The sequence below is a fragment of the Fukomys damarensis genome, unplaced genomic scaffold (assembly GCF_012274545.1).
Source record: "Fukomys damarensis isolate Sample0158 unplaced genomic scaffold, DMR_v1.0_HiC HiC_scaffold_23, whole genome shotgun sequence".
In the NCBI taxonomy this organism is placed as follows: Eukaryota; Metazoa; Chordata; class Mammalia; order Rodentia; family Bathyergidae; genus Fukomys; species Fukomys damarensis.
Genome location: NW_022900935.1, coordinates 21,285,406 through 21,307,905, shown reverse-complemented (window position 1 = coordinate 21,307,905; position 22,500 = coordinate 21,285,406). Strand labels below are relative to the sequence as shown.

Here is a 22,500-nt window from a genome sequence, read left to right as displayed (position 1 = left end):
AGTACTTACCTAATTCCCTGTTCTGCTTTCCTTAGATGGTTGTACTGAACCCACTTCAGATCATTTATTTGTTTTCTTCTTCCTTCCAATGATACTGTATTGTTAGGTTCACATTTTTAAATCTACGACTCAGCTTCTACTATATTTGTGGTAAAAGGTGAGAACTCCATTAGGCTTTTCATTTTTAGAATTTTTCTTTTCTTTTTTTATTGAGTTTATTGGTATGTTGTAGGTATACAGTACAGTTACATTCATCATTGGGATCTTGTGCCTTTACATGACAGATCTTGGTTCTCATTTTTAGGGGTTTTTCTTTTATAAATCTCTGCTGGAATTAATACATAAGGAGGAGGCACATTCTTTGCCCCTTTCTTTTTGTTTGATAGTAAGACCTATTTAGGGAAGTAGTACTTCTGTAGTAACAAATTGACTCGATGGACTTAGACTTAGTCTTTTTGTTTCACTGTGAAAAAGAAAACACCACCTTCAAGTTAGCCAAATTCCCATTAAAAAGAAAAGAGAGGCTTTTCCTATTCTCCAAAAGGTAACTTAGGCAAGCTTGATGTTTTTCATTTGAAGGATATACTGCTTTAATTGCATTAGTTATGATTTTGGCATTTGGAGCCTCTACCTGATGAGACAGGTGGTATAACCTGCCTGTATCTAAACAACTGTTTTGTTAGGATTGATTTATTATTAATTCTTAAGTATCTTTTTCTCTGAGAAGTTAATCTTTGAATGATCCTAGGGGATGATTAAGAAGCTAAGTCTAAAGTCCCAAGTCATGCTTCTCTCTCTCCCTTATAACTGACACATTTGAGAATGTTAACTTTCATTTGCTTGCAATCTGGTTTTCTCTTGGACTTTTCTTATCAGGTAACCCATAGACTCTTACGAAACATTTCAGAATAAACAGTAGTGGTGTAATTTAAAAGGTTGGTCCTCCTCCTGACTTCCTCCAATACACATTATTCAAAAACCTGAAAAAATTGCTTTTATCCTAGACGCAAATCCAGATCTCCTTCCCCTAGAAGACGATCATCCCCTGTCAGGAGAGAGAGAAAGCGCAGTCATTCTCGATCTCCCCGTCACAGAACCAAGAGTCGAAGTCCTTCCCCTGCTCCAGAAAAGAAGGAAAAAACACCAGAGCTTCCTGAACCTTCAGTGAAAGTAAAAGAACCTTCAGTACAAGAGGCCACATCAACTAGGCAAGTACATAAATCTGTAGTCACAACTTTAGACTGTTAATAGTTCCTACCAACATGACATCTGAGTTCAAACAAATTACTTATTTTCCTTTTAGGTTTTCAGAATTATAAAATTAGCTTGGTAAATTGAAATTGGGCAAATATAAGGATGCCCTCCCCCAAAGGTGACCACTATCTGCCAGTTGGATCATTTCTGATATTTTATATACTGTGAATTTATTTTCTTCCTGGTATCTTGTGGACAATTTGGTGATTTTTTGTTTGTTTGTTTGTTTGTTTTTTTGGTACCGGGCATCTAACTCAGGACGTTGGTCTCGCAAGGCAGGTGGCAGAACCACTGAGCTAAATCCCCAGCCCTTTTACTTTTTTTTAAATATATGTGGCTAAAATTTGTACACATTCCTTGGTTTCTCCTGAAGTATCCATATCTTTTGGAGCCAGAAAGATATCTTCCTGTATTTTGAGAACCTTTTAAAAAGAGAAGTATGTCATTGCATTGTTGCATAAACTTAGGAGTCTGAGTTGAAGAGGAGAAAAAAATAAGCTTTTATTTTCACAGTGACATCCTAAAAGTTCCCAAGCCTGAACCCATGCCAGAACCTAAAGAACCTTCTCCAGAAAAAAATTCCAAAAAAGAGAAGGAAAAGACCCGGCCACGATCTCGGTCACGTTCCAAATCAAGGTCCAGGACACGTTCTCGCTCTCCTTCTCATACTCGACCAAGACGGCGCCATAGGTCCCGATCAAGGTAAGTTATAGCCTTCAGATCATTCTGATTTTAGATTGTAATGTGCTTGTTTTCCTAATTTCAAAATAGTAGAAAATACCTAACAGCAATATTATTCTTTGCATTTACATAGGAATATTATAAACTCATTTTCTTTCTGTGTACCAGAAAAGTCTGTATGAATTGAAAATTCTGAGGCCGCCGGGGATTTAGCTCAGGGGCAATGCACCTGCCTTGCAAGCGCAAGGTCCTGAGTTTGATCCCTGGAACCACAAAAAGAAAAGAAAATTGTGACCCTTGAAATTTGTTTTTGAGCAAGACATAGTGTCACGTGCCTGTAATTCCAGCAGTCAGGAGGCTGACAGGAGGATAACCGTTCAAGGCCATCCTGGGCTATAAGTGAGATCCTGTCTCAAAACTTCTTATTTTTAAATATGATTGAGGTCTGGCATGGTGATGCATGCCTGTAATCCCAGCACTTGGCTGAGGCCGTGAGTTTGAGGCCAACCTTACCTACCTAGAGAAATCCTGTCACGAAAGTAAAAAAAGTAAAATGCAGAGGTTGAAAAAACTATATGAGGAAATTCTTTGCTCTACATTTATTCCGTTTACTTGTGTTTGTTATGGCAGATCATATTCACCTAGAAGGCGGCCAAGCCCAAGAAGGAGACCATCTCCTCGAAGACGAACTCCACCAAGACGAATGCCTCCTCCTCCAAGGCATAGAAGGAGTAGATCTCCAGTAAGACGGTGAGGTGTTTTGTTGTTGTTTGATTTAGTTTTAAGTGTCAGAAATTTTGATACTTTAGGATAATCTTTATTTTGGGTTCATTTAAATGAGTGTCTTACTTGCAGAAAGATCTTACAGGGCATTACCGTTTTCTAAAGAGCCCATTGTAGTTGAAGTGTAATGCTGTGTATGAGTTGTGAAAAATTTTTAGTGTGGTGTTTGAAAATAAAAATTCACCATCTTGTAGATACTTTTTGTTAACTTATCTTTTAGGACCTCACTAAATTCTTCCAAGTAAGAGAATTGGCGATCTTCCTTTGGACTTGCCACTGACTGTGAAAAGTGGCTGACAACAGGGCAGGTCATCTACTTTTACCAATTTAAAAATAATCCATGGTGGTACACACCTGAGGAGGATGAATGAGACAGGAGGATTGCTGTGAGTTCAAGGCCAGCCTTGGCTGCATAGTTAGACCCTACCTCAGAAACAGACAAAACCCTAAAATAATCCATTGCTATCATGCTTTCATTTTTTAAAACATGTCTTTGTCATTGTCTGAATAATGACTATTATAAACATTCAGATAACATAAACTGAAACTTAGGTAAATAACCTTTGTTAATAGTTTGCTATCTGGTTATATCTGAAGAAATTATTCATAGATACAACTGCCAGTACCAATTTTCCTTTTTATAAATCACTCTGACCATAAGGGTTCAGTTTTTTGATCTTGGATATACAACTATAACAAAAAAGATTATGACTAAATCTATCCAAGTAGAGGCCTGGTGCACTGGTAGCAGTTTTTGTGCTTCAGATGATATTTTGCACAAATTTTTTTTTTTTTTTTTGGCTGGCAGTTGAACTCAGGGTCTGAAGCATGCCAGGTATACGCTATAATCACTGAGCTGCATTCCCCATCCCTGGACAAGAATTTCTAGGTTTGAGTCAAATCAGCTTTTAAGTAAAAGAGGAAAAATATCATGTAACCTAAGTAAGATTTATTTCTGCAGTTAGGTTTTTCAGAGTTCCATACAACCAAAAAAATACTTGGGGGGAGTCGGGGATTTAGCTCAGTGGCATTGTGCCTGCCTTGCAAGTGCAAGGTCCTGAGTTCGATCCATGGAACCAAAAACAGATTATTGAACATTTACTACCACTATTCAAAATTACTTGATTTTGCTACTTACAGATGAGACAAATGATGTAAATGGTTAGTCACTTCAGGTATCACGCTTTTCCTGAAATTACTTCTCCTTAGGAGGAAGTAATGCTAATGATATTACAAAATTAGTGGAAACAGCTATTTCCTATACTGGAGTTTTGCAAACAGCATGTTTTAATTGTGCTTAACTAAGCCATTTAGCAGTCAGAATATTTTACAGATTGTATAAGATTCCCTTTCAGCCAGTTTTTAATCTCACACTTAAGGTAGGGTTTCTTTTTTTCAGGTTCTCAGGAATTCTTCTGCCAAAGGTGAATTCTGCAGGTACACATAATTGCAACAGAACTTACCACAGTTTTTGCCGCAGAATTCGAGAGGCCCCTGCTTCTAAGTTTATGTAGCTAAATGAATTCCTAATCTTGCAATTTTTTCTAAAAATGCAAAATAAGGGTTGCCCAGAGTTGTGTTATTAAATGAAAAGTACGTTGCCACTCAAATTTTGAATGCAAACTCCAAAACACCAATATCATTCCTAAGGAAGCAAGACTGGTTAGTTACTCTATTACATAACACTCAACTTGACAAGTCCTATAACTGGAGAGACAACTCAAAACAGAAACATTTATCAGAATAAGTTATTTCTATTTAGTCTCAGAACTAGCTGTTTCCCGTACTAGGTCCTGGTTTTGTTTCCGTTTTTTTTTTTTTTTTTAACTCATGTGCTTAGCTACATAAACTCAAAAGTTGGATAAAAATAGCTATGTATATTTGCGTAAACTACATATCTGTAGTCAGATTTTATAAATATGCAATTCATGAATATGAATGCTTTATTCCACAGAAGAAGGCGTTCATCAGCATCCTTGTCTGGGAGTAGCTCATCATCCTCTTCATCTCGTTCTCGGTCACCACCAAAGAAACCTCCTAAGAGGACATCCAGCCCCCCTCGAAAAACTCGTAGGTTATCTCCATCAGCGAGTCCTCCAAGGCGAAGGCACAGACCATCACCTCCAGCTACTCCACCACCAAAAACTCGTCATTCCCCGACACCCCAGCAGTCAAACCGTACAAGAAAAAGTCGTGTTTCTGTGTCTCCAGGGAGAACTTCAGGTAAAGGTAAAAATCATATAAAATACTGTTCACTCAGACTGCAAAGAAAATATACTCATTGTGCCCTCCTTCATGTGAAGTAGTTGGGTGGTAATTTATATGAGATGTTCTGAGTTTGCTTTTAGAATTTATCTTTTCTCCCCTGTGTTACATTGTTCAGCTCCATTAAGAGTTCACATGTAGGGCCAGGGATTTACCTCAGTGGTTCTGCCACCTGCCTCGCAAGCACAAGGACCCGAGTTTGATCTCCAGTACCCAAAAAAAAAGAGTTCACATGTATTTGTTTTTAAACATGCTATCTGGCATTGAACATGTAGAGAAATATATCCCCCTGTGAGTAGTCTTGTTGAGCTGCAGTAACTCATTAGTTTGTGTTGAGTGATATGGTTTCCTTTTATTACTGAGACTGGTTAACTTTTTTCCTCAATGATTTTTCTTAGATAACGTATTTGAGGACATTGTGTTCTGTTTTAATTCTTTTTTGGCTATATTGTGTTTCCAAGAGAAGGAGATAGGGTCTTAAAAGTTTTTTGTTTTTTTTTTTAAGCTTTCAACAGGGTTCTTCTGCGTCTTGTCCTTTATTCTGTAAATTGATTTCTGAGCAATTTGTGATCTGTGTTCTTGCCAAGCAAGTGGAATGCTATTTAGTCTGAGTGAAGGTTGTGCTTTGCTGGTTTTTTGTTTTGTCTTATTTTCATTGCTTTTTTCTACTGGGTTTTGTTCGTGTGTGCGTGTGTGTGTGTGTGTGTGTGTATTGAACCCAGGGCTTTCACACTACTTTAACCACTAAATACATGAGAAGAACTTTTAGATTCTTTTGAATTATCTGCGGAAATTTGGGCTGAAATGATACAAAAACAACTTGAAAGATGAGGGAAGGGACGACTATAAAAGTCTGCCATAGCAATAATAATTGAATTTTAAAGAGCAGTCTGTATGTCAGCATGCTGGTGTCTAGTTGACCCTGGAGTTTTCAGGTTAGAAACAAGGAGATGGGTTTTGGCAAAATTTTCATAGTATAATGAGTTTCACGAGACCAAAATTGCTCCTTACCTGGCTGCTGTGTGTTCATAGTGCACTCCTTCCCTTAGACTCTGCAGTGTGACATTTAGAAAGGCGAACTTTGCTTCACTTTTTTTGATCTCTGTTACTGTCAGAGCCATGCACGGTAGCACATGCCTATAATCCCAGCACCTGGCAGGTTGAGGTAGAAGGATCACAACGAGTTCAAGGCCAGCCTAAATTACATAGTGAGACAGCCCCTTGCCCCCCAAAAAGATCAACTATCAGAATGAAAATAGGAGAACTAGCAGTACTCTAATGGTAACGTGCCTATAAAAACTAATGTGTGTTTGGGGAGTTTTTCTTTTGATTAGGGGAAGTGCTTTTTGAGATAGGGTCTCACTGTGTACTTCATTCGGGGCTTGAACTTGTGGCAATCTTCTGAAATGCTGGGATTACAAGTATGCCTCACTGTGCCCAGCTGCTTGTTTTGTTTTTTAATTTTAACAGGAAGTTAATTTGGTGATACATAAGATGTGTTCGTTTACGTATGGCAGGGGAGTCTTATTATTACTTTGTATAGCCTCATACATTTTTTGTTCAAAATCAGGTAATTTCAGTCCATTCATGATTTCCAGTCATGTCTAAGTCTGGTGTTCACTTCCCTGATATATTGTCTTCTGTGGAGTTTGCACTTTTGAATATTTCCTTTGCCTGGAACCAGGAAGCTGTCTGGGGAAAAAATGTAAATGTTTCTACTGTCATTACTTTGGAAGAGCTCATCGGGTTATACTTTTTCCATTTTCATCTTATAGCCAGAGGGTTACGAAAGGACCTAAACAGAAAAGCAAGCCGGGCGTGGTGGCGCATGCCTGTAATCCCAGCACTTGGGAGGCTGAAGCAGGAGGATCACTGTGAGTTCAAGACCAGCCTGGGCTAGGCTACATAGTGAAAGAAAAAAAGAATTACTATCTTTTTAAAAGAGGTTGCACAGGTCCTAGCACTTGGGAGGCTAAGGCAGGAGGATCGCCACAAGTTCAAGGTCAGCTGAGGGTATATAGTGAGTTCAAGGCCAGTCTGAGCTACATGATAAGACTGTACGTACCTCAAAAAAACAAGTTAATGAAGTTACACAGGTGCCAACCTCTTATATTTTAGCTTTACATTTTAGCAGAGACAGTGGATGTATGCATAGGAGAAAAGTAACAGTGAAGGATGGGGACTAGTTGTATTTTTGTGGGTTCTGAAACAGGGTTTCCCTGTCCAAAACCCTGCCAAACACATGCTAAGGACAGTGTAGTCAGAGGCTGCATTGTGTTCTCTGAAGCTAAACATGATTACAGTTATGGAAATGACCTTTTATATAGTAATTGAACTGATCCTAGCCTTCTAATGAAATTGAAAAGCTAGAAAAGACAGACCTTAAAGATTGTTATCAAGAAACGGGTTCTCAAAGGGGAAAAAAAACCATTAAGTGGCTTGGTCAAGTCAGCCAACCATGAATAAAATTTAAAGTCTTTTCATCCCCACTTAAGTAATTTATGCTTTGTGTGGTTTTCATACCCTAAAATGCCTTTAATTACTGAAGGAGGCTTAGAAGTAGGTTTGTTTTTTTGTTTTGTTTTGGGGTTTTTTTTTGTATGTTTTTTTTGTTTTGTTTTGTTTTGTTTTGTTTTTTGTACCGAGGATGGAACTCAGGTCCTTATGCTTGTGAGGCAGGTGGTAGAAACACTGAGCTAAATCACCAGCCCTAGAAGTAGGATTTTAGAAATTCTTTCATTGTGGTTTCTGTTTAATATCAGAGCAGTGGGACACTGAAATATGATAGTTTTCACATTTGTATTCCATGCAATAATCAGGGTTCACAGCTTCTGCTATTTGTGGGCCAAAGAAGTAGGAGGGAAAGGGAAAGTAGTTGGGGGAACTTGGAGGGAAATTATTTGAAGTACAGTGTACAGTATTATCAGAAGGGATCTCCTGAAACACATCGTGGTTCAGTTGGGTTTGTCTTAGCACATAAAATGATGCTTTATTCAATGAAGGGTTTCACAAAGACTCCCTTTGAAAGTGTCCTTTGTTTTTTCTTTGTACTGTGGGTCAAACTCAGGACCTTATGTTTGCAAGGCAGAAGGCAGCACCACTGAGCTAAATCCCTGGCTGGTAGTGGTAATTCTGAGTTTATTTAAATAAATTTAGCCATTAACAGGCTTGGTGGCACATACCTATAAACCGGTACTCAGGAGGCTGAGGCAGGAGGACTGCCACAAATCTAAACCAGCCTGAACACACTGCAAGACCCTGTCTCCAAAAAAACACTTCTATGGACACCTAATTTACTGTTTCTGGTCCCACTGTGACTTAGTTTTACAAGTGATCTTTTAGACATCTGAAAGTTTAATAAATAGGGTTGTTGAAGTAAATTTAAAAATCTGGGGCCAGGGATTTGGTTCAGTGGTTCTGCTGCCTGCCTTGCCAGCGCAAGGGCCTGAGTTCACTCCCTCGTACTCCCCCAAAAATATGATTTTAGAGTTGCCTGCTTGATTTTCTGGCTTCATGTTAGAATGATTTTGCCCTTTGGGTACTCAAAACACCCCTGTTAGTTGTGGGGCACATGCTTGTAATCCCAGCATTTGGGACACTGAGGCTAGAGGATCTCTGCCAGTTTGAGGCCAGCCTGATCTACACAGTGAGACCTAGACCTGTCTCAAGAAAACAAAAAACAAATAAATAAAAACCACCCCTAATGTAACAATTTAAGTGGCATCAAAACTCATCTAGAATCATTAACAAATCTGGAACGTTACAATTACTTTAAATATTATTAATAATTTTTTAACTTTTTTGCAGGGGGAGAACTGGGGATTGAACTCAGGACCTTGAACTTTCCAGGCAGGCATGCCACTGAGCTAAATCCCTGGCCCTTTTACTTATTGGTGTGGGGGGGGTCCTCACTGTGTAGTTTAAGCTGGCCTTGAGGCAATCCTCCTGTCTCAGCCTCCAGAGTACTGGCATCACAGGTGTATACCACCACACCTGGCCTATTTAGTTATATTAAACAAAAGTAAGGGTCGGGGATTTAGCTCAGTGGTTCCATCAACTGCCTTGCAAGCACAAGGACCCGAGTTCAATCCCCGGTACAAAAGAAAAAACGAAAGTAGGAGTACATAATGGATTGTTGTCTGGTTGTATGATAGCTTAATAATATTGTTTTGGCTGAGTCATTAATGAAAGCTTAAATTATGATAAAACTTCAAATATGTCTTTCAATTGAAAAAACAACAGTATTGGCCAAGTAGGCATTTGCCACTATGTGGCAAATATGACCATGTTTTCAACATTTAGAGGAAAATGCATTCTTCTATCTGAAAACCAATTTGCAAAACAAGTTTTGAAACTTAGTTCTCAAAGTAATTTGGTAACTTGGGTGTTTGATTTTATGGATAACTATGTTTGGGTTTTTTGGTTTGTTTTGTTTTTTGTTTGTTTTACAGTAATTGAGTGTTACACTTAAAAATAGAGAATATGAAATAGAAAACAGCCTCTAATAATAGTTAAAAGGTTTTAAGTATTTCTATTTCATTTCTCTACATTTGCTAAAGTACAAGTGTTTTGATCTATCCCTACTCATAATTCATGCTAATTAGATGCTAGCGATTTTGTACCCAGTCCAGTGGTTTATCCAAATGGTCTTGTTAAGTAGGCTAATTAATAAAATTCTTTTCATAGAAAAAATAATTTCCAATTTGAGTATTTTAGCAAAAATGAGATTGCTGTGTGGTTTTATCATCAGTTCTTGATCAGCTACAACCGCAGTCTGGACAGAACAACCAACCCATGGTGGTTGTATTTGTCCCACCAAAGAGTTACGAATCCTGAAGGCGTCCCATTGTCTATAGATTTATTTATGAGAGCAAGTGTTTAAAAATTAATCTGTGGTATTATTAATGGTTATAACCATATATTTAACATTTTGGTTGCAGTGGAACTGTTATTATAAGCAGAGATAGTACTTGAAATCAAAGTTGATGCCCTAAAATCATTCTACTAATATTCTAACTCACGTACTTGTTACTGTGACTGTGGTAAAGTTACTCCTTTTTATTTTGTTTTTTGGTACCGGGGATCGAACTCGGGCCTTGTGTGCTTGCAAGGCAGGCAGCAGAACCACTGAGCTAAATCCCCAGTCCAAAGTTACTCCTTTTTAAGGCTGAGATTTCTCCTCTTACAAAGCAGAGGAGTGAAGATGTAATACTACAAACAGTGCCTAACTGTGTAATGTAGCAGGTTTATAAAAGGTAGTTTGCCATAATTTTCCATATAGTTGGTGACCAGATCATCAGTTATTCCTACTACTATCAGTGCAGAGCTGTGTTGGAGTTTTTGTGTAACTTTTACAATTGTGATGATCTGGATTTTAGTTTAAATTGGTCATGCTATATTCTGAACACTTTGTGTACGTAAAGAGCCTGTATTTCTTGGGTGGCTGACCATTTGTCTTTTTCCGAACAACTATCTTTTCCTCTGAATTTCTTCATTTGGGTTGGAAAGGGTTCAACTCAAGAGCCTTTACACTGGGCTACATCTACACCTATTTTATTTTGTTACAAGGTATTGCTAAATTCCTCATTTTGGGCTCAAACTTCTACTCCTCCTCCCTCATCCTCCCAGAATGCTGGGGTACTGGTGTGTGCCACTGCACCCAGACTATCAATCCAATACTTATTGTGTGTCTTTACTGCTTTTGTGTGTGTGCGTGTGGTGATTTTTTGAAAGCTTCTTTGTTGATAGGGTCTCTGAAGTTTGTTTTTAGGTTGTGGTACTCCAGTTACATTCAGGTTTATTTTCCTGAGTTCATTGTAGTGGGAAGTGTAAAGTTTGTTCTACATGGTAACAGCTCTGTTTATCCTGTCAGTTCTTTTAAAATCTAAAGATTTGGAAATCACTGCAGACATTTCTGTTTTTTTACCAAACATTTAAAAAATTCTTCTGTTTGAGATGATGAAAATTCTTTTTGGAAACTGACATAACCAATTTTTATTCTGTTAAGAAGGCATCTTATATTGTCCTTATTGTGTGTAAGTGGGTTTTTTTTCCACTTTTTAGTGACAAAACATAAAGGCACTGAAAAAAGAGAATCGCCATCACCAGCACCAAAGCCTAGAAAAGTGGAATTATCTGAATCTGGTAAGTCTTGTTACTTTTTCCTTTTTTTAAAGTTGATTTTGCACTTACATATCTGGTCATTCCTTTCTGATTAAAGTTTAATTAGGTTATGCTTACTAAGGAAGAACTAAGACTGAAGTCAGACAGACCTGGTTGGAATCCCTACCTTTAACACTTAACTACTTTTTCTGTTTAATTTCTTCCTCTAAGTTCATTTTTTCCCCTCTGAAATGGAAAAAAATACAGATTTCTGACAGTTAACTGTTTGACTTTCAGCCTGATCTGTAATTAAATAAGGTAATGTTGATTGCATATAGTGGTTGTATTGCCTGACCCAGCCAAATAAAGGTTTAAGAGATTATCTATATGGATACCTAAAGAAACACTGTCTAAATGAGTCTATCTTTCAGAAGAAGATAAAGGTGGCAAAATGGCTGCAGCCGATTCTGTGCAGCAGAGACGTCAGTACAGACGGCAGAACCAGCAGTCTTCATCTGGTATGGCACTGATTAGCTCTTCAGCCTTCATTTTTAAGTTACAAATGCTTAAATGGTATCTGTCCATCAGTGTGTAGTGAATATACTTAAGAAAAATATTTGTACCTACGTAGAAATCTGGAGCAGGACATAGTTGTTCTAAAAATGAAACAATTTAGAGCCAGGGATATAACTCATTGGTGCTGTTCCTGCCTGGCAAGCACAAGGTCCTGAGTTGGATCCCCAGTATCTGAATGAATGAATGGGCCTGGGATTTGGCTCAGTGGTTCCGCTACCTGTCTTGAAAGAGCAAGGTCCTGAGTTTGATCCCTAGTACCCAAAAAGAAAAAAGAAAGAAAAAATTTAGCTGCATTTGTTGTAATCCCAGCCCTTGAGAGGCTGAGAGGCAAGAGAATTGCCATGAGTTTGAGGCCAGCCTAAGATACATAAGTTCAACGTCACCCTGAACTACATAGTGAACCTCTGTCTCAATTTTTAAAAATCAATTTAAAAAAAGGGAAAAGTTTAATGCTTTTGTACCAACCCCCAGTATTATCCACCAAAAGCTTTTATTCAGAAAGTTTTTGTTCATATCCAGATATATATGATTTTAAAGGGGGGAACAAATCTCAGTATATATGTAGAACATCTTTCCTTATTCTTATGAGCCTACTTCATTCTTTTGCCAGGTGCAGTGTTTTTTATAAGAATATAGCATAATTGATTAAGCCACCCTGGCTCAATAAATTATGTTCATATAAAAATTCTTAAGGTTCTTTCTAGGGTTTTTTGCTTTTATATGTGTTTATGCATATGTGTGTGTGTGTATCTGTAAAGTAACTAGGGAGTATTGCACAGGAGGCTGAGGCAGAAGGATCGCCAAAAGTTCAAGGCTAGCCTGGACTGCATAGTGAATTCAAGTCACCCTGAACAACACAGTGAGATCCTGTCTGAAAAAACAAAAAATACTACTGCACAGAAACCTGGTTCTTTTATCTGGATGCTCTGTTCTTATTAGCTTATTTGGTAATTGTGATAAGCAGGTACTACTTTTGATTTTTTTTCTTTTTTTTTGGATACCAGTGATTAAACTCTCCTTGCACTTGCGAAGCAGGCAGCAGAACCACTGAGCTAAATCCTTGGCTCTTTTGCTTTTCATTTACAGAATAGAGGTCAGACCATCCCACCATAGACTTAAGTAAGAGCTTAGGATAACAAGAATTCAGTTATTTCCTGAGATACCTTCTTACTTGGTTGTTTGGAAAATCACTAGAATTAAAGCGATAACTAGTGGACCAGGCATGGTGGCGCAAGCCTGTAATCCCAGCACTCTGTAGGCTGAGGCAGGAGGATCACCATCAGTTCGAGACCAGCCTGGACTGCAAAGTGAGATCCTGTCTCAAAGAACCAAAAAATTTTAAAAAGAAATGATCATATAATCTTGGTTCAGTTCTGTGGAAATGATTTCTTTGTATGCTGCTGAATATTTACACTGGCTTGGCTTTGAAGTCATTGAGCAGTACTGATACCGTGTTTGTCCAAAACTGATGAGTTGTCTACATTTCTTACACTAGACTCACAAAACTTGGATGGGCTCTGTTAAGCACACGTGTCATGTAACATTTTTCTTTATTGTGTAATTGTAGACTCTGGCTCCTCCTCTTCCTCTGAAGATGAGCGACCCAAGCGATCCCATGTGAAAAATGGTGAGGTTGGCAGGCGGCGGAGACATTCCCCTTCCCGGAGTGCATCTCCATCACCACGAAAGCGCCAAAAAGAGACTTCCCCTCGGTAATGACTTTTGTTTAATGGTTTTTGCTGATACTATGTAGCTAATAATGAAAGTTCATAAATTAAAAGGGTGGGCTGCAGGATTATTTTAGAATTTGGTTCACTGAGAAGTCAGGTTTTGTTTGCGTTCTCATTTTTGAGGGTCTTTGTTTTCCTTTGTTGGTAGTTACTAGCATTGAATAAAAGTTTGTTAAGGACCGGGATTTAGCCCAGTGGTTCGGTGGCCTGCCTTGCAAGCGCGAGGACCCGAGTTCAATCCCTGGTACCCCCCAAAAAAAGTTTGTTAAGTTTGAAATACTTACATATGCGTATGACTAGGAGATAAACCACTAATATAATAGCATTAACTCCTGAGTATCTTTGAAAACTTAAAAATCTCTCCATTGATGGGGTTTAACTCCACTGAAGTCAATAATTTAGTGAATGGAATTCTTGACATTTGTTTTTCTCCACTGCTCTCAGGATGCAGATGGGAAAGCGATGGCAATCGCCAGTGACTAAAAGGTTGGTTAGATACTACTTTGTAAATTAGGGTTATATACCAAAAGTTAGCAATTCAGTTTCCTGAGTAGGTGGCCATATCTCATTCGTGTGGCTGTGGCTGTGGAGAAATTCCAAAGTTGACTTGATTTGCATATTCTTAGCATATCTGATTAATGATAAGGGAGAATGTAGGTGTCCATTTCAGAGCATCATTTGAACTTAGATTTAAATTTTGAATAACTGGTTACCACTCTGGTGGTAATTGCTTCAAATTACATCAAGAAGTGCACATTTTTAGCAGTGTATATAGGTTGTTTCCAAGACTAGGAGTTCTACACCCCTTAGATTTAATGGGGAGGAACCTTTTTGTGTGTGTGGCGACTTTCAGGAAACTTACGAAGAAACATTAAAAATACTAGAAATGAAGGTAAGGTTTCAGCTGTATCCAGGCTTTCCAGTAATAGAAAGGGAGGTTGCATGACTTTTGAAACTTTTCATCGTTCGTTATATAGTAGTGACACTGTACATAACAAACATTTCAGGCCTCTCTCATAAGTGAGAAAATGGACCTGACTGTGGTAAAGTGAGTTTCTTAGGGCTACAGACTTCAAGGCCAGATCTTAAACGTACGTACATTTGTTTTGAGACAGGATCTTTCTATGTAGTCCAGCCTGGCCTTGAATTTACTTTGTACATGCTAGGCTCAGCTTCCTAAGTGCTGGGATCACAGGCGTGCACCACTCCACTCAAAAGCCAGGAATTAGACTTGTACTTTTGGCATTATATGTACTAGTCTTGTCGGAACTAGATTTCTGTTTTGAATGGTATTGGCTGCCAGTAAATTTCTAGGCAGAGTTTGACTGTTATCCAAAGTGCTGGGAGTCAGAGGTGGCGGGTATTTGCATGAACTTTTCCATTTGAACATCCTAAATCTGAAAATGTGAAATCTAAAACTTTGGGGTATAATAAGTACTCAGAAGGTTTCAGATTTTGGCGCATTTGAAACTTTCAGATTCAAAATGCTCATATCCAATATGTATCCTTGCTGAAACTTACCTCTTTTTTGGTACAGCACTGGGCAGCAAACTCAGAACCTCATACATACTAGGCAAGGGCTGTCTGAGCTACTTCCCCAGTCCTCTTTCCAGATTTTAAAGCTGCCTCATTTAGGTAATCTCATTAATAAAAGTGCTTTCTTGGAAAGGCTGTCCTGGAGCCAGTAAGGTCAGTGTTTGTGATGAAATACAGCTGGGTATTTATGTTTTAGAGGAAGGTGTCCTGATTAAAAAATAAAAACCTTTGGTAAATTGGATGCTTACAATATTTTTTTTTCCCAGCCCTAGTGACCTCTGGCTTCTGTGAAATTGCTAACGACTAAAAATTTCTTTATAAAATTAGGTTACTGGTACAATTTTGTTTTATTTCTTTCCCCATTACGAAACTACTTCCCAATCTGAAAAGAGATCCCTCGCAGCAGTGAAATCAAAACTAATGTTCATTACCTTGCTTCAGTGTTATTGTTTTGTTCTCTCTCTCTTTTTTGTTTGTTTTGTTTGGTTTTTTGGTTTTTTGTTGTGGTTGTTGTTGTTTTAAGACAGTCTCACCATGTAGTTGAGACTGACCTGGAACTCACTATGTAGCCCAGGCTGGTCTCGAACTCACAGCGATCCTCCTGCCTCAGCCTCCCAAGCGCTAGGATTACAGGCGTGCGCCACCATGCCTGGCTGTTCTCATTTTTAGTGCTATATTTATGCCAATCATGGGTGGCACATGCGTCAGGTGACAAATACAACTGTGGCCATCTTTCCCACACAAACACAAATGTGGCCATCTTTTCCAAAAGCATAGAACAGATTAAGATCTTGAACCACTGTGTTTTAGTAATCTGCCTCGAGGCTGCTGTTGCCATTCTCTTATTTATCTGGTGTGCCATTTGTATTGGCTGAATTATAACATTGCTCAGGATTAAACTGTGTGTGTTTGTGGGGGTTGGGTAGGGGTTGAACCATAGCTTTCCCAATGAGCTGTATCCCTACCCAGCCTCTTTTTTATTTTGAGACAGGGCTAAGTTGCCAAAGCTGGGCTTAAACTTGGTGATTGTCCTGCCTCAGCCTCCCAGGGTGCTGCGACTACAAGTGTATGCCACCACACTTGGCATCTCAACTGTATTTTTTCTTCTTCTTTTTGTTTTAACTGTATTTTAACCCACATTGCCCCCAGGATAGCTTTGTTGCTGTTTGTTACTGCTTTGGTCATTTGTCTTAGGAATAGTGTTTTTAGGAAAGCGTTTACAACTTTAACAATGGAGACGTAATCATTAACAGCTTGTGGCGGTGGCCCCCCAATTTGTGTCTTAAAGTACTGGGAACTATTAACATTTTAAATGTCTATATTAGAGACTGTAAAGCAGTATTCCCCTTTTCAAAAAACACTTGGCTGTACTTAACCAGACCTGGTGGAAAAAAATCTTGTTTCTTGGGTGATTACAGTGTACATCCTAATTAAAAAGGATCACATAAGAGCCTTTTTAGATTTTTTTTTATAAAACAATATGTATTATTAACATAGGCAAAACACTAATTTTTTTAAATGTTGACACCTACCTAGTCTTTTTTTTTTTTTTTTTTTTTTTTTTTTTTTTTTTTAAGAGTCTTGACCTAAATATAGTTTGAAAAAGTTAATAGTAACTAAAAGTGTTTCTCTGGAGCACTTAATTAAATACCACTGACTCAAAATCAACTGTAATTTTTTGATTTAGTAGTAGACGGAGGAGAAGTCCCTCCCCTCCACCCACCAGAAGGCGCCGATCTCCTTCTCCGGCTCCTCCTCCTCGCCGGCGCAGATCTCCCACACCGCCGCCTCGACGAAGGTACTTGCAGATGCCAGTGGAGCAGCACAGAAACTTCATGGAGGGGCTCTTATAGAGTTGCTCATTTCTGTATGAATGATTCCATTTATGAAAAGCCCAAAACATACAAATTTCTAGAAATGGAAAGGAGATTAGTAGTGTAGGGGATGGATTGGGAATAGGGAATGGCAGTGGTAGGCACTTAAGGAGATCTAGGACCCTAAAACTGAGAAAGGACACTAGTGGAAGAAAGGACCATTATTGGTATTTTGACTAATACTAAGTACTGAGGATAATTTTATAATTTTCATCTTTTTTATAGATATTTGCATGGTTTCGTAGAAAACCTTCACTTGTTTATGCCAGGCAAAGTGGTGTTAGGTGCCTTAGAAACCTTATATGTAGTTAGTTCTCAAGGTGACCTTTCTTGGTAGCTGGTCTTCCCTTTTTTCAGGTCAGGAAACTGAGGTTCGCAGTTAATAATTACCTAGGTGAAACAGTGAAATTATACTCCACAACACTGCTCCAAAACAGGCTCATTGTTAATTCTGATTAAGGCTAAGACTTTATTTTGAGCTGGACATCTGAAAGATTGGGACTGAATGCTGTGTTCCTGTCTGATTTCTCGGAGGTACATCAGAGTTAGGTCAGAATTACACATTACAAGGAAGGCCCGGTTGGGCTTTTACAGAGATAACATTGTACCTACTGCTTGGTTTCCATTGAAAAGTGATCTTTTGTGACAGAAAGTGAGACATTTCTCTTTGAAAGGAATAGAAGTATCTTTAAAGCTTTGCAGTGAACTGAGTATTAATAAAGAACCCAGATGCAATTTCAAAGGTCACTACCTATAGAGCAGACTTCCTGAGTTGGCTGGTGTCACTAGAGTCCTGCTGTTGTAGTTACATAGTAGTTACATGGTTTCAGCTGATACTGAGAATTGCAAATTCCTCCAGTAAGCAGAAAATACAGTTATCCGAGATATGCAAAGACTGTGCTGTGTGTGTGTGTGTGTGTGTGTGTGTGTGTGTGTGCGCGCGCGTGATTTTGTTTTTCTAAATGAGAATAAAAGTTTGGTATGTCCACTTAGACTCCTTTAGCGCAGTGATAGCTGCAGGTTTTATGCGGGATATGCAAGGACTGTGCTGTGTGTGTGTGTGTGTGTGTGTGTGTGTGTGTGTGCGCGCGCGCGTGATTTTGTTTTTCTAAATGAGAATAAAAGTTTGGTATGTCCACTTAGACTCCTTTAGCGCAGTGATAGCTGCAGGTTAGCCATAGCTGTTGTTTACTCTGGTTTTTGGCTTTCATTGTCCTGATTTGGGCCATCCAGCTTAATGATATGTGTTTTTCCTAGGACTCCCTCTCCTCCCCCTCGTCGGCGCTCTCCTTCCCCACGAAGATACTCTCCTCCCATACAGAGGAGGTACTCTCCTTCTCCACCTCCAAAGAGAAGAACAGCTTCACCCCCGCCCCCTCCTAAGAGAAGGGCATCACCATCCCCACCACCAAAGCGCCGGGTCTCCCCCTCTCCACCTCCCAAACAGAGAAGCTCCCCAGTCGCCAAGAGACGCTCACCTTCTCTCTCGTCAAAGCATAGGAAAGGGTCTTCCCCAAGCCGCGCTCCCAGGGAGACCCGGTCACCACAACCAAACAAACGGCATTCTCCCTCACCACGGCCTCGAGCTCCTCAGACCTCAAGTCCGCCAGCTGTTCGGAGAGGAACTTCGGCATCACCCCAAAGAAGGCAGTCCCCATCTCCAAGTACCAGGCCCATTAGAAGAGTCTCCAGAACTCCAGAACCTAAAAAGACAAAAAAGTAAAACTATTTTATGCCTTTTTTGGTTAGGAATACTTAGTTGTGTGCATCTTTACAAGGAAATTTCTCTTCCTTTATTGAGAGGTTACAGGAAATAATAAGCTATGAATATAAAAGACAGCTTTCAGATCATATTCACAGATCTTTTCAATTTTGAGAATAGTTCTGTATGGAATAAATTAAATGGCATAGAATATCTGGTTCTCACTAGTATTGAGTTTTTGGAGAGGTGTACTTCCAAAACTAAAGTAGTTCCTGTATGTTGGTGGGATACAGATAGAACTAGTCTTAAGTAAAATGTAAAGAATCGGCTTTACTAATGTTATACAGGTAACATGAAGAGAACTGAGTAGAAGATTGTAGGACTCGATACTTAAGTGATGTAAATTAGATATGTGAACCAGGGTTAATTGGCAGCACCTGTAATCCTAGCACTCTGGGAGGTGGAAGCAGTAGGATTAGAAGTCCAAGCCCAACCTGTCACTAATTTAGGGTTAGGGTTAGTCCCTATCTCAGAATAAAAAAGGGCTCAGGGTGTAGCTCAAAGTTAGTAGAAATAACTGGCAAACTAAATGCTATAAAAAATTCAGAGGTAGTGACTGAATTGTATATTGTATTGTGGTTGATTCTTTGCTTGAGGAATGGAAGTCTCTTCTCAGTACTGTTACTTTTTTCTTCTTTGTATCTAGGCCTGCCTCACCAAGTCCACAGTCTGTAAGAAGGGTTTCCTCCTCTCGATCTGTCTCTGGATCTCCTGAGCCAGCAGCTAAGAAGCCCCCAGCACCTCCATCCCCTGTCCAGTCTCAGTCACCCTCTACAAACTGGTCACCAGCGGTGCCGGTCAAAAAGGCTAAAAGCCCAACGCCAAGTCCATCACCAGCCAGGGTGTGTATCTGCCGTGTATCTGCCTTGTTTTGGACAGCCTTTGTAAATTTATGTATGGTCATTTTGAAGCAGAGGCACTGCTAGAATATGAAAATACTGGGGCTTAGTGTAAGTCATAAAGCTGGTCTTGAGAGACTTTGCTTTAGATGACCTTGCCCATTTATAGGCATTGTAAGTGACCTGAGTGAGTTTTAGGCCAGTGAAGCGATGGTGCTTAATATAAGGTGTGTTGAATGTATTTTTAAGTTGCATATTTTCACCTTACAGTAGGATTACAAGGTTTTTCGAGATGTAACCCCATCAGAAATTGAGGAACATCTCTATGTACAGTTAAGATGAACAGATCCATCTCCACTGTAAAGATGGGTGAAGTCAGATGGTGACATGACATATAGGCATGTGTTAGGCCGCTAGGGACCATAGTAAAAGGCTTCTGTGGGATAGGTGAGTTGTTAATGATTGACAAGATATTCCCATCTAATCTTCAAGTTCAGGAGGTGGAAGTCCATTCATCTGGAGTTGGCCCTTGGCCCCATTCCTGTTGACCTGGTTTACATAAAATGGGGAATCCTGGTGGCTTAATAACAATTTTAGTTGTGAAAAATTGTAGGAGTCGGTTATCTTCAAGTCATTTGCTATTCTTAGAATACTGTATATGGAGTATACCTTAACTTTCAAGTGTTTCCGTCTCTAGGAATAGTTTTCTTTTTTCATTCATTCATTCATTCATTTATTTATTTTGGAGACAGGCTCTCGCTGTGTAGTTGAGACTGACCTGGAACTTACTGTGTAGCCCAGGCTGTTCTCGAACTCACGGTGATCCTCCTGCCTCAGCCTCCCGAGTGAGGGGATTACAAGCATGCACCACCACGCCTGGTTTAGGAATAGTTTTCTTGGTGGCAGCTGGCCTTGTACCTTTTTTCCTACCATGAAGCCTCTGTGGAATTTGGAGATTTGTCCGTTTCAGTATTCCCATGAGGAAATAAAATGTTCAGTTGAACAGATATTTAATCAGATTGATTTTTTTTTTTTCTTTCTGGATTTCTAGAATTCAGATCAAGAAGGAGGTGGGAAGAAAAAGAAGAAAAAGAAGGACAAGAAACACAAAAAGGATAAGAAACATAAGAAGCACAAAAAACACAAGAAGGAAAAGGCTGTGGCTGCAGCCGCTGCAGCTCCTATAACCCCTGCAGCTATTGCTGCCGCCACGACCACATCAGCACAGGAAGATGCTGAGGCAGCCGCAGAGCCGAAGAAGGTATTTACAGACTGCATATCTGTCTCCCAGTGTAGACTGAATGAAATCGTTTGATTTTGAGAAGTAGCTAGCAGTTCAGTTTTTCTAATATTTGTCTTCCTGGCAGTTAGTCATACATAGTCTGATCTATTTCTTGGTTACCTGCCAAGAGCAAGAATTTGCTGGGACCAAGGATGAGTACAAAGGGGGCTGCTAGAAAGCTTAATGTGATCAGGTTTATTTTCTGATATTTTTGATATCCAAGGATGGCTGGGTGTGATGGCGCACGCCTGTAATCCCAGCACTGGGGAGGCTGAGGCAGGAGGTTCTCTGTGAGTTCCAGACCAGCCTGGGCTACATAGTGAGTTCCAGGTCAGTCTCAGCTACATCGTGAGACCCTGTCTCAAAAAAACCAAAAAAAAAAAAATCAAAAATATCCAACGAGGGCCTTGCTCATTCTGTGTACTTGCTTGAATATCACTCAGTCATACCCTTAGCTCCTTTTTTTGTTGTTTTTTTGAGACGGGGTCTCACGATGTAGTTGAGACTGACCTGGAACTCACTGTGTAGCCCAGGCTGGTCTCGAACTCACAGTGATCCTCCTGCCTCAGCCTCCTGAGTGCTGGGATTACAGGCGAGCTCCACCACGTCTGGCTTAGCTCCATTTTTTAAAGTGACTTCTTTGACATAAATTCACCCATTTAAAGCATACAGTTCTCCCTGGGTTTTAGTATATTCAGAGCTATTCACCCACCACCACAGTTTGATTCTGCTCTTGACTCTGTGTCTCACTGGTGTCTTGAGACTTAACTCTGACAGCCATCCTCGGTTTTTCTGGCTTTTTCAGGAGACCGAAAGTGAAGCTGAAGATAACCTTGATGACTTAGAGAAGCACCTGCGGGAAAAGGCTCTGAGATCCATGCGGAAGGCTCAGGTGTCCCCGCAGTCCTAGGTGGAAACGTTTGTTAGGATGTAAATTTTACTTGGTTTGTACTCAATTCAATTTCAAAATTGCTAAAATGTGTTTGAGCTTTAGACTATAACATTTGTTGTAATAATTGCTAGGTTGAAGTTCACCATGTAAAAAAGGGGGGGCATGGATTTACATTGCAAAAGGTGTCCACAGTGTATTAGTGACATTCTTTCATTGACAGCTGACAAATTCATTTAGAGTAAAATATTTTAAGCCAAAAAAAAAAATCTCTTTTTTAAAAAAAGGGGTTTAAGTATTGTTGGCATTCTTATGGTTTCTTTAAATGCCCCTGACTATTCCTACGGGGACTTCCCCTGTCTCTTTTTGTCCCCCGTCTCTTTTTTCTTTACTTTTTTTTTTTAATCATTTGAGTCTTCATGACCATTGAAATTATGCTTCCAACCTTGTATGGTTTGTAAGCTTGTCTAGAAATAAGACCACTGTTGGCACCATGAAAGTGTAAATGAATATTCTAATGCCGCAATCTTTCCTGTTGCCTGTGGAATTGCTGCTGAAATGAATCGGGATTTGAGCTCTAGGATGAGACAAAAATGAAAGCATGTTTTCCAGGATGCTAGGTTTTTGTGGATGTGTAACAAGTTGATTTGGAACACTGGAATTTGATTCCATCCCCAGGCAGCCCCCTGCCTTCCACCCCTTGCCCCTTGTAAAGGCAGTTAACTCATACCAGGAAGAATCCTTCAGCTACATGAAATTTTTATTTTCTGAAATGTCATGGCTCCATTCATATTTTTGTCTTATTCTTCCAATTCAGATATATAATGTTCAGAGCTCTTGTATTTGGAAGCTGGAAGGGCCCAGACTTTGAAATAGTGTCTTGGTTTCACTGTTTTTGTTGTTTTGTTGTTGGTTTTTTTTTTGTTT

At 39.4% G+C, this 22,500-nt stretch overlaps 1 protein-coding gene across 15 annotated transcripts in view; it reads left to right on the top strand.

Annotated features, from left to right (window-relative positions):
• Positions 1 to 22,488, top strand: part of Srrm1 (serine and arginine repetitive matrix 1) — a 30,685-nt gene extending 8,197 nt beyond the window's left edge. For 4 of the 15 annotated variants that reach the window (XM_033767439.1, XM_019208972.2, XM_019208973.2 and 1 more), the window contains 13 exons: positions 1,005 to 1,208; positions 1,768 to 1,956; positions 2,566 to 2,685; positions 4,673 to 4,947; positions 11,047 to 11,127; positions 11,517 to 11,603; positions 13,229 to 13,373; positions 13,836 to 13,877; positions 16,615 to 16,725; positions 18,059 to 18,520; positions 19,210 to 19,405; positions 20,454 to 20,663; positions 21,490 to 22,487. In XM_033767439.1, coding sequence (XP_033623330.1) covers positions 1,005 to 1,208; positions 1,768 to 1,956; positions 2,566 to 2,685; positions 4,673 to 4,947; positions 11,047 to 11,127; positions 11,517 to 11,603; positions 13,229 to 13,373; positions 13,836 to 13,877; positions 16,615 to 16,725; positions 18,059 to 18,520; positions 19,210 to 19,405; positions 20,454 to 20,663; positions 21,490 to 21,594 — 2,227 coding nt within the window. In that variant the 3' untranslated portion in view covers positions 21,595 to 22,487. Of the gene's footprint in view, positions 1 to 1,004; positions 1,209 to 1,767; positions 1,957 to 2,565; positions 2,686 to 4,672; positions 4,948 to 11,046; positions 11,128 to 11,516; positions 11,604 to 13,228; positions 13,374 to 13,835; positions 13,878 to 16,614; positions 16,726 to 18,058; positions 18,521 to 19,209; positions 19,406 to 20,453; positions 20,664 to 21,489 lie in introns of all 15 variants that reach the window. The other 11 variants (XM_033767441.1, XM_010633699.3, XM_033767440.1 and 8 more) reach the window with 11 other exon arrangements.
• Positions 22,489 to 22,500: the final 12 nt, after the last annotated feature.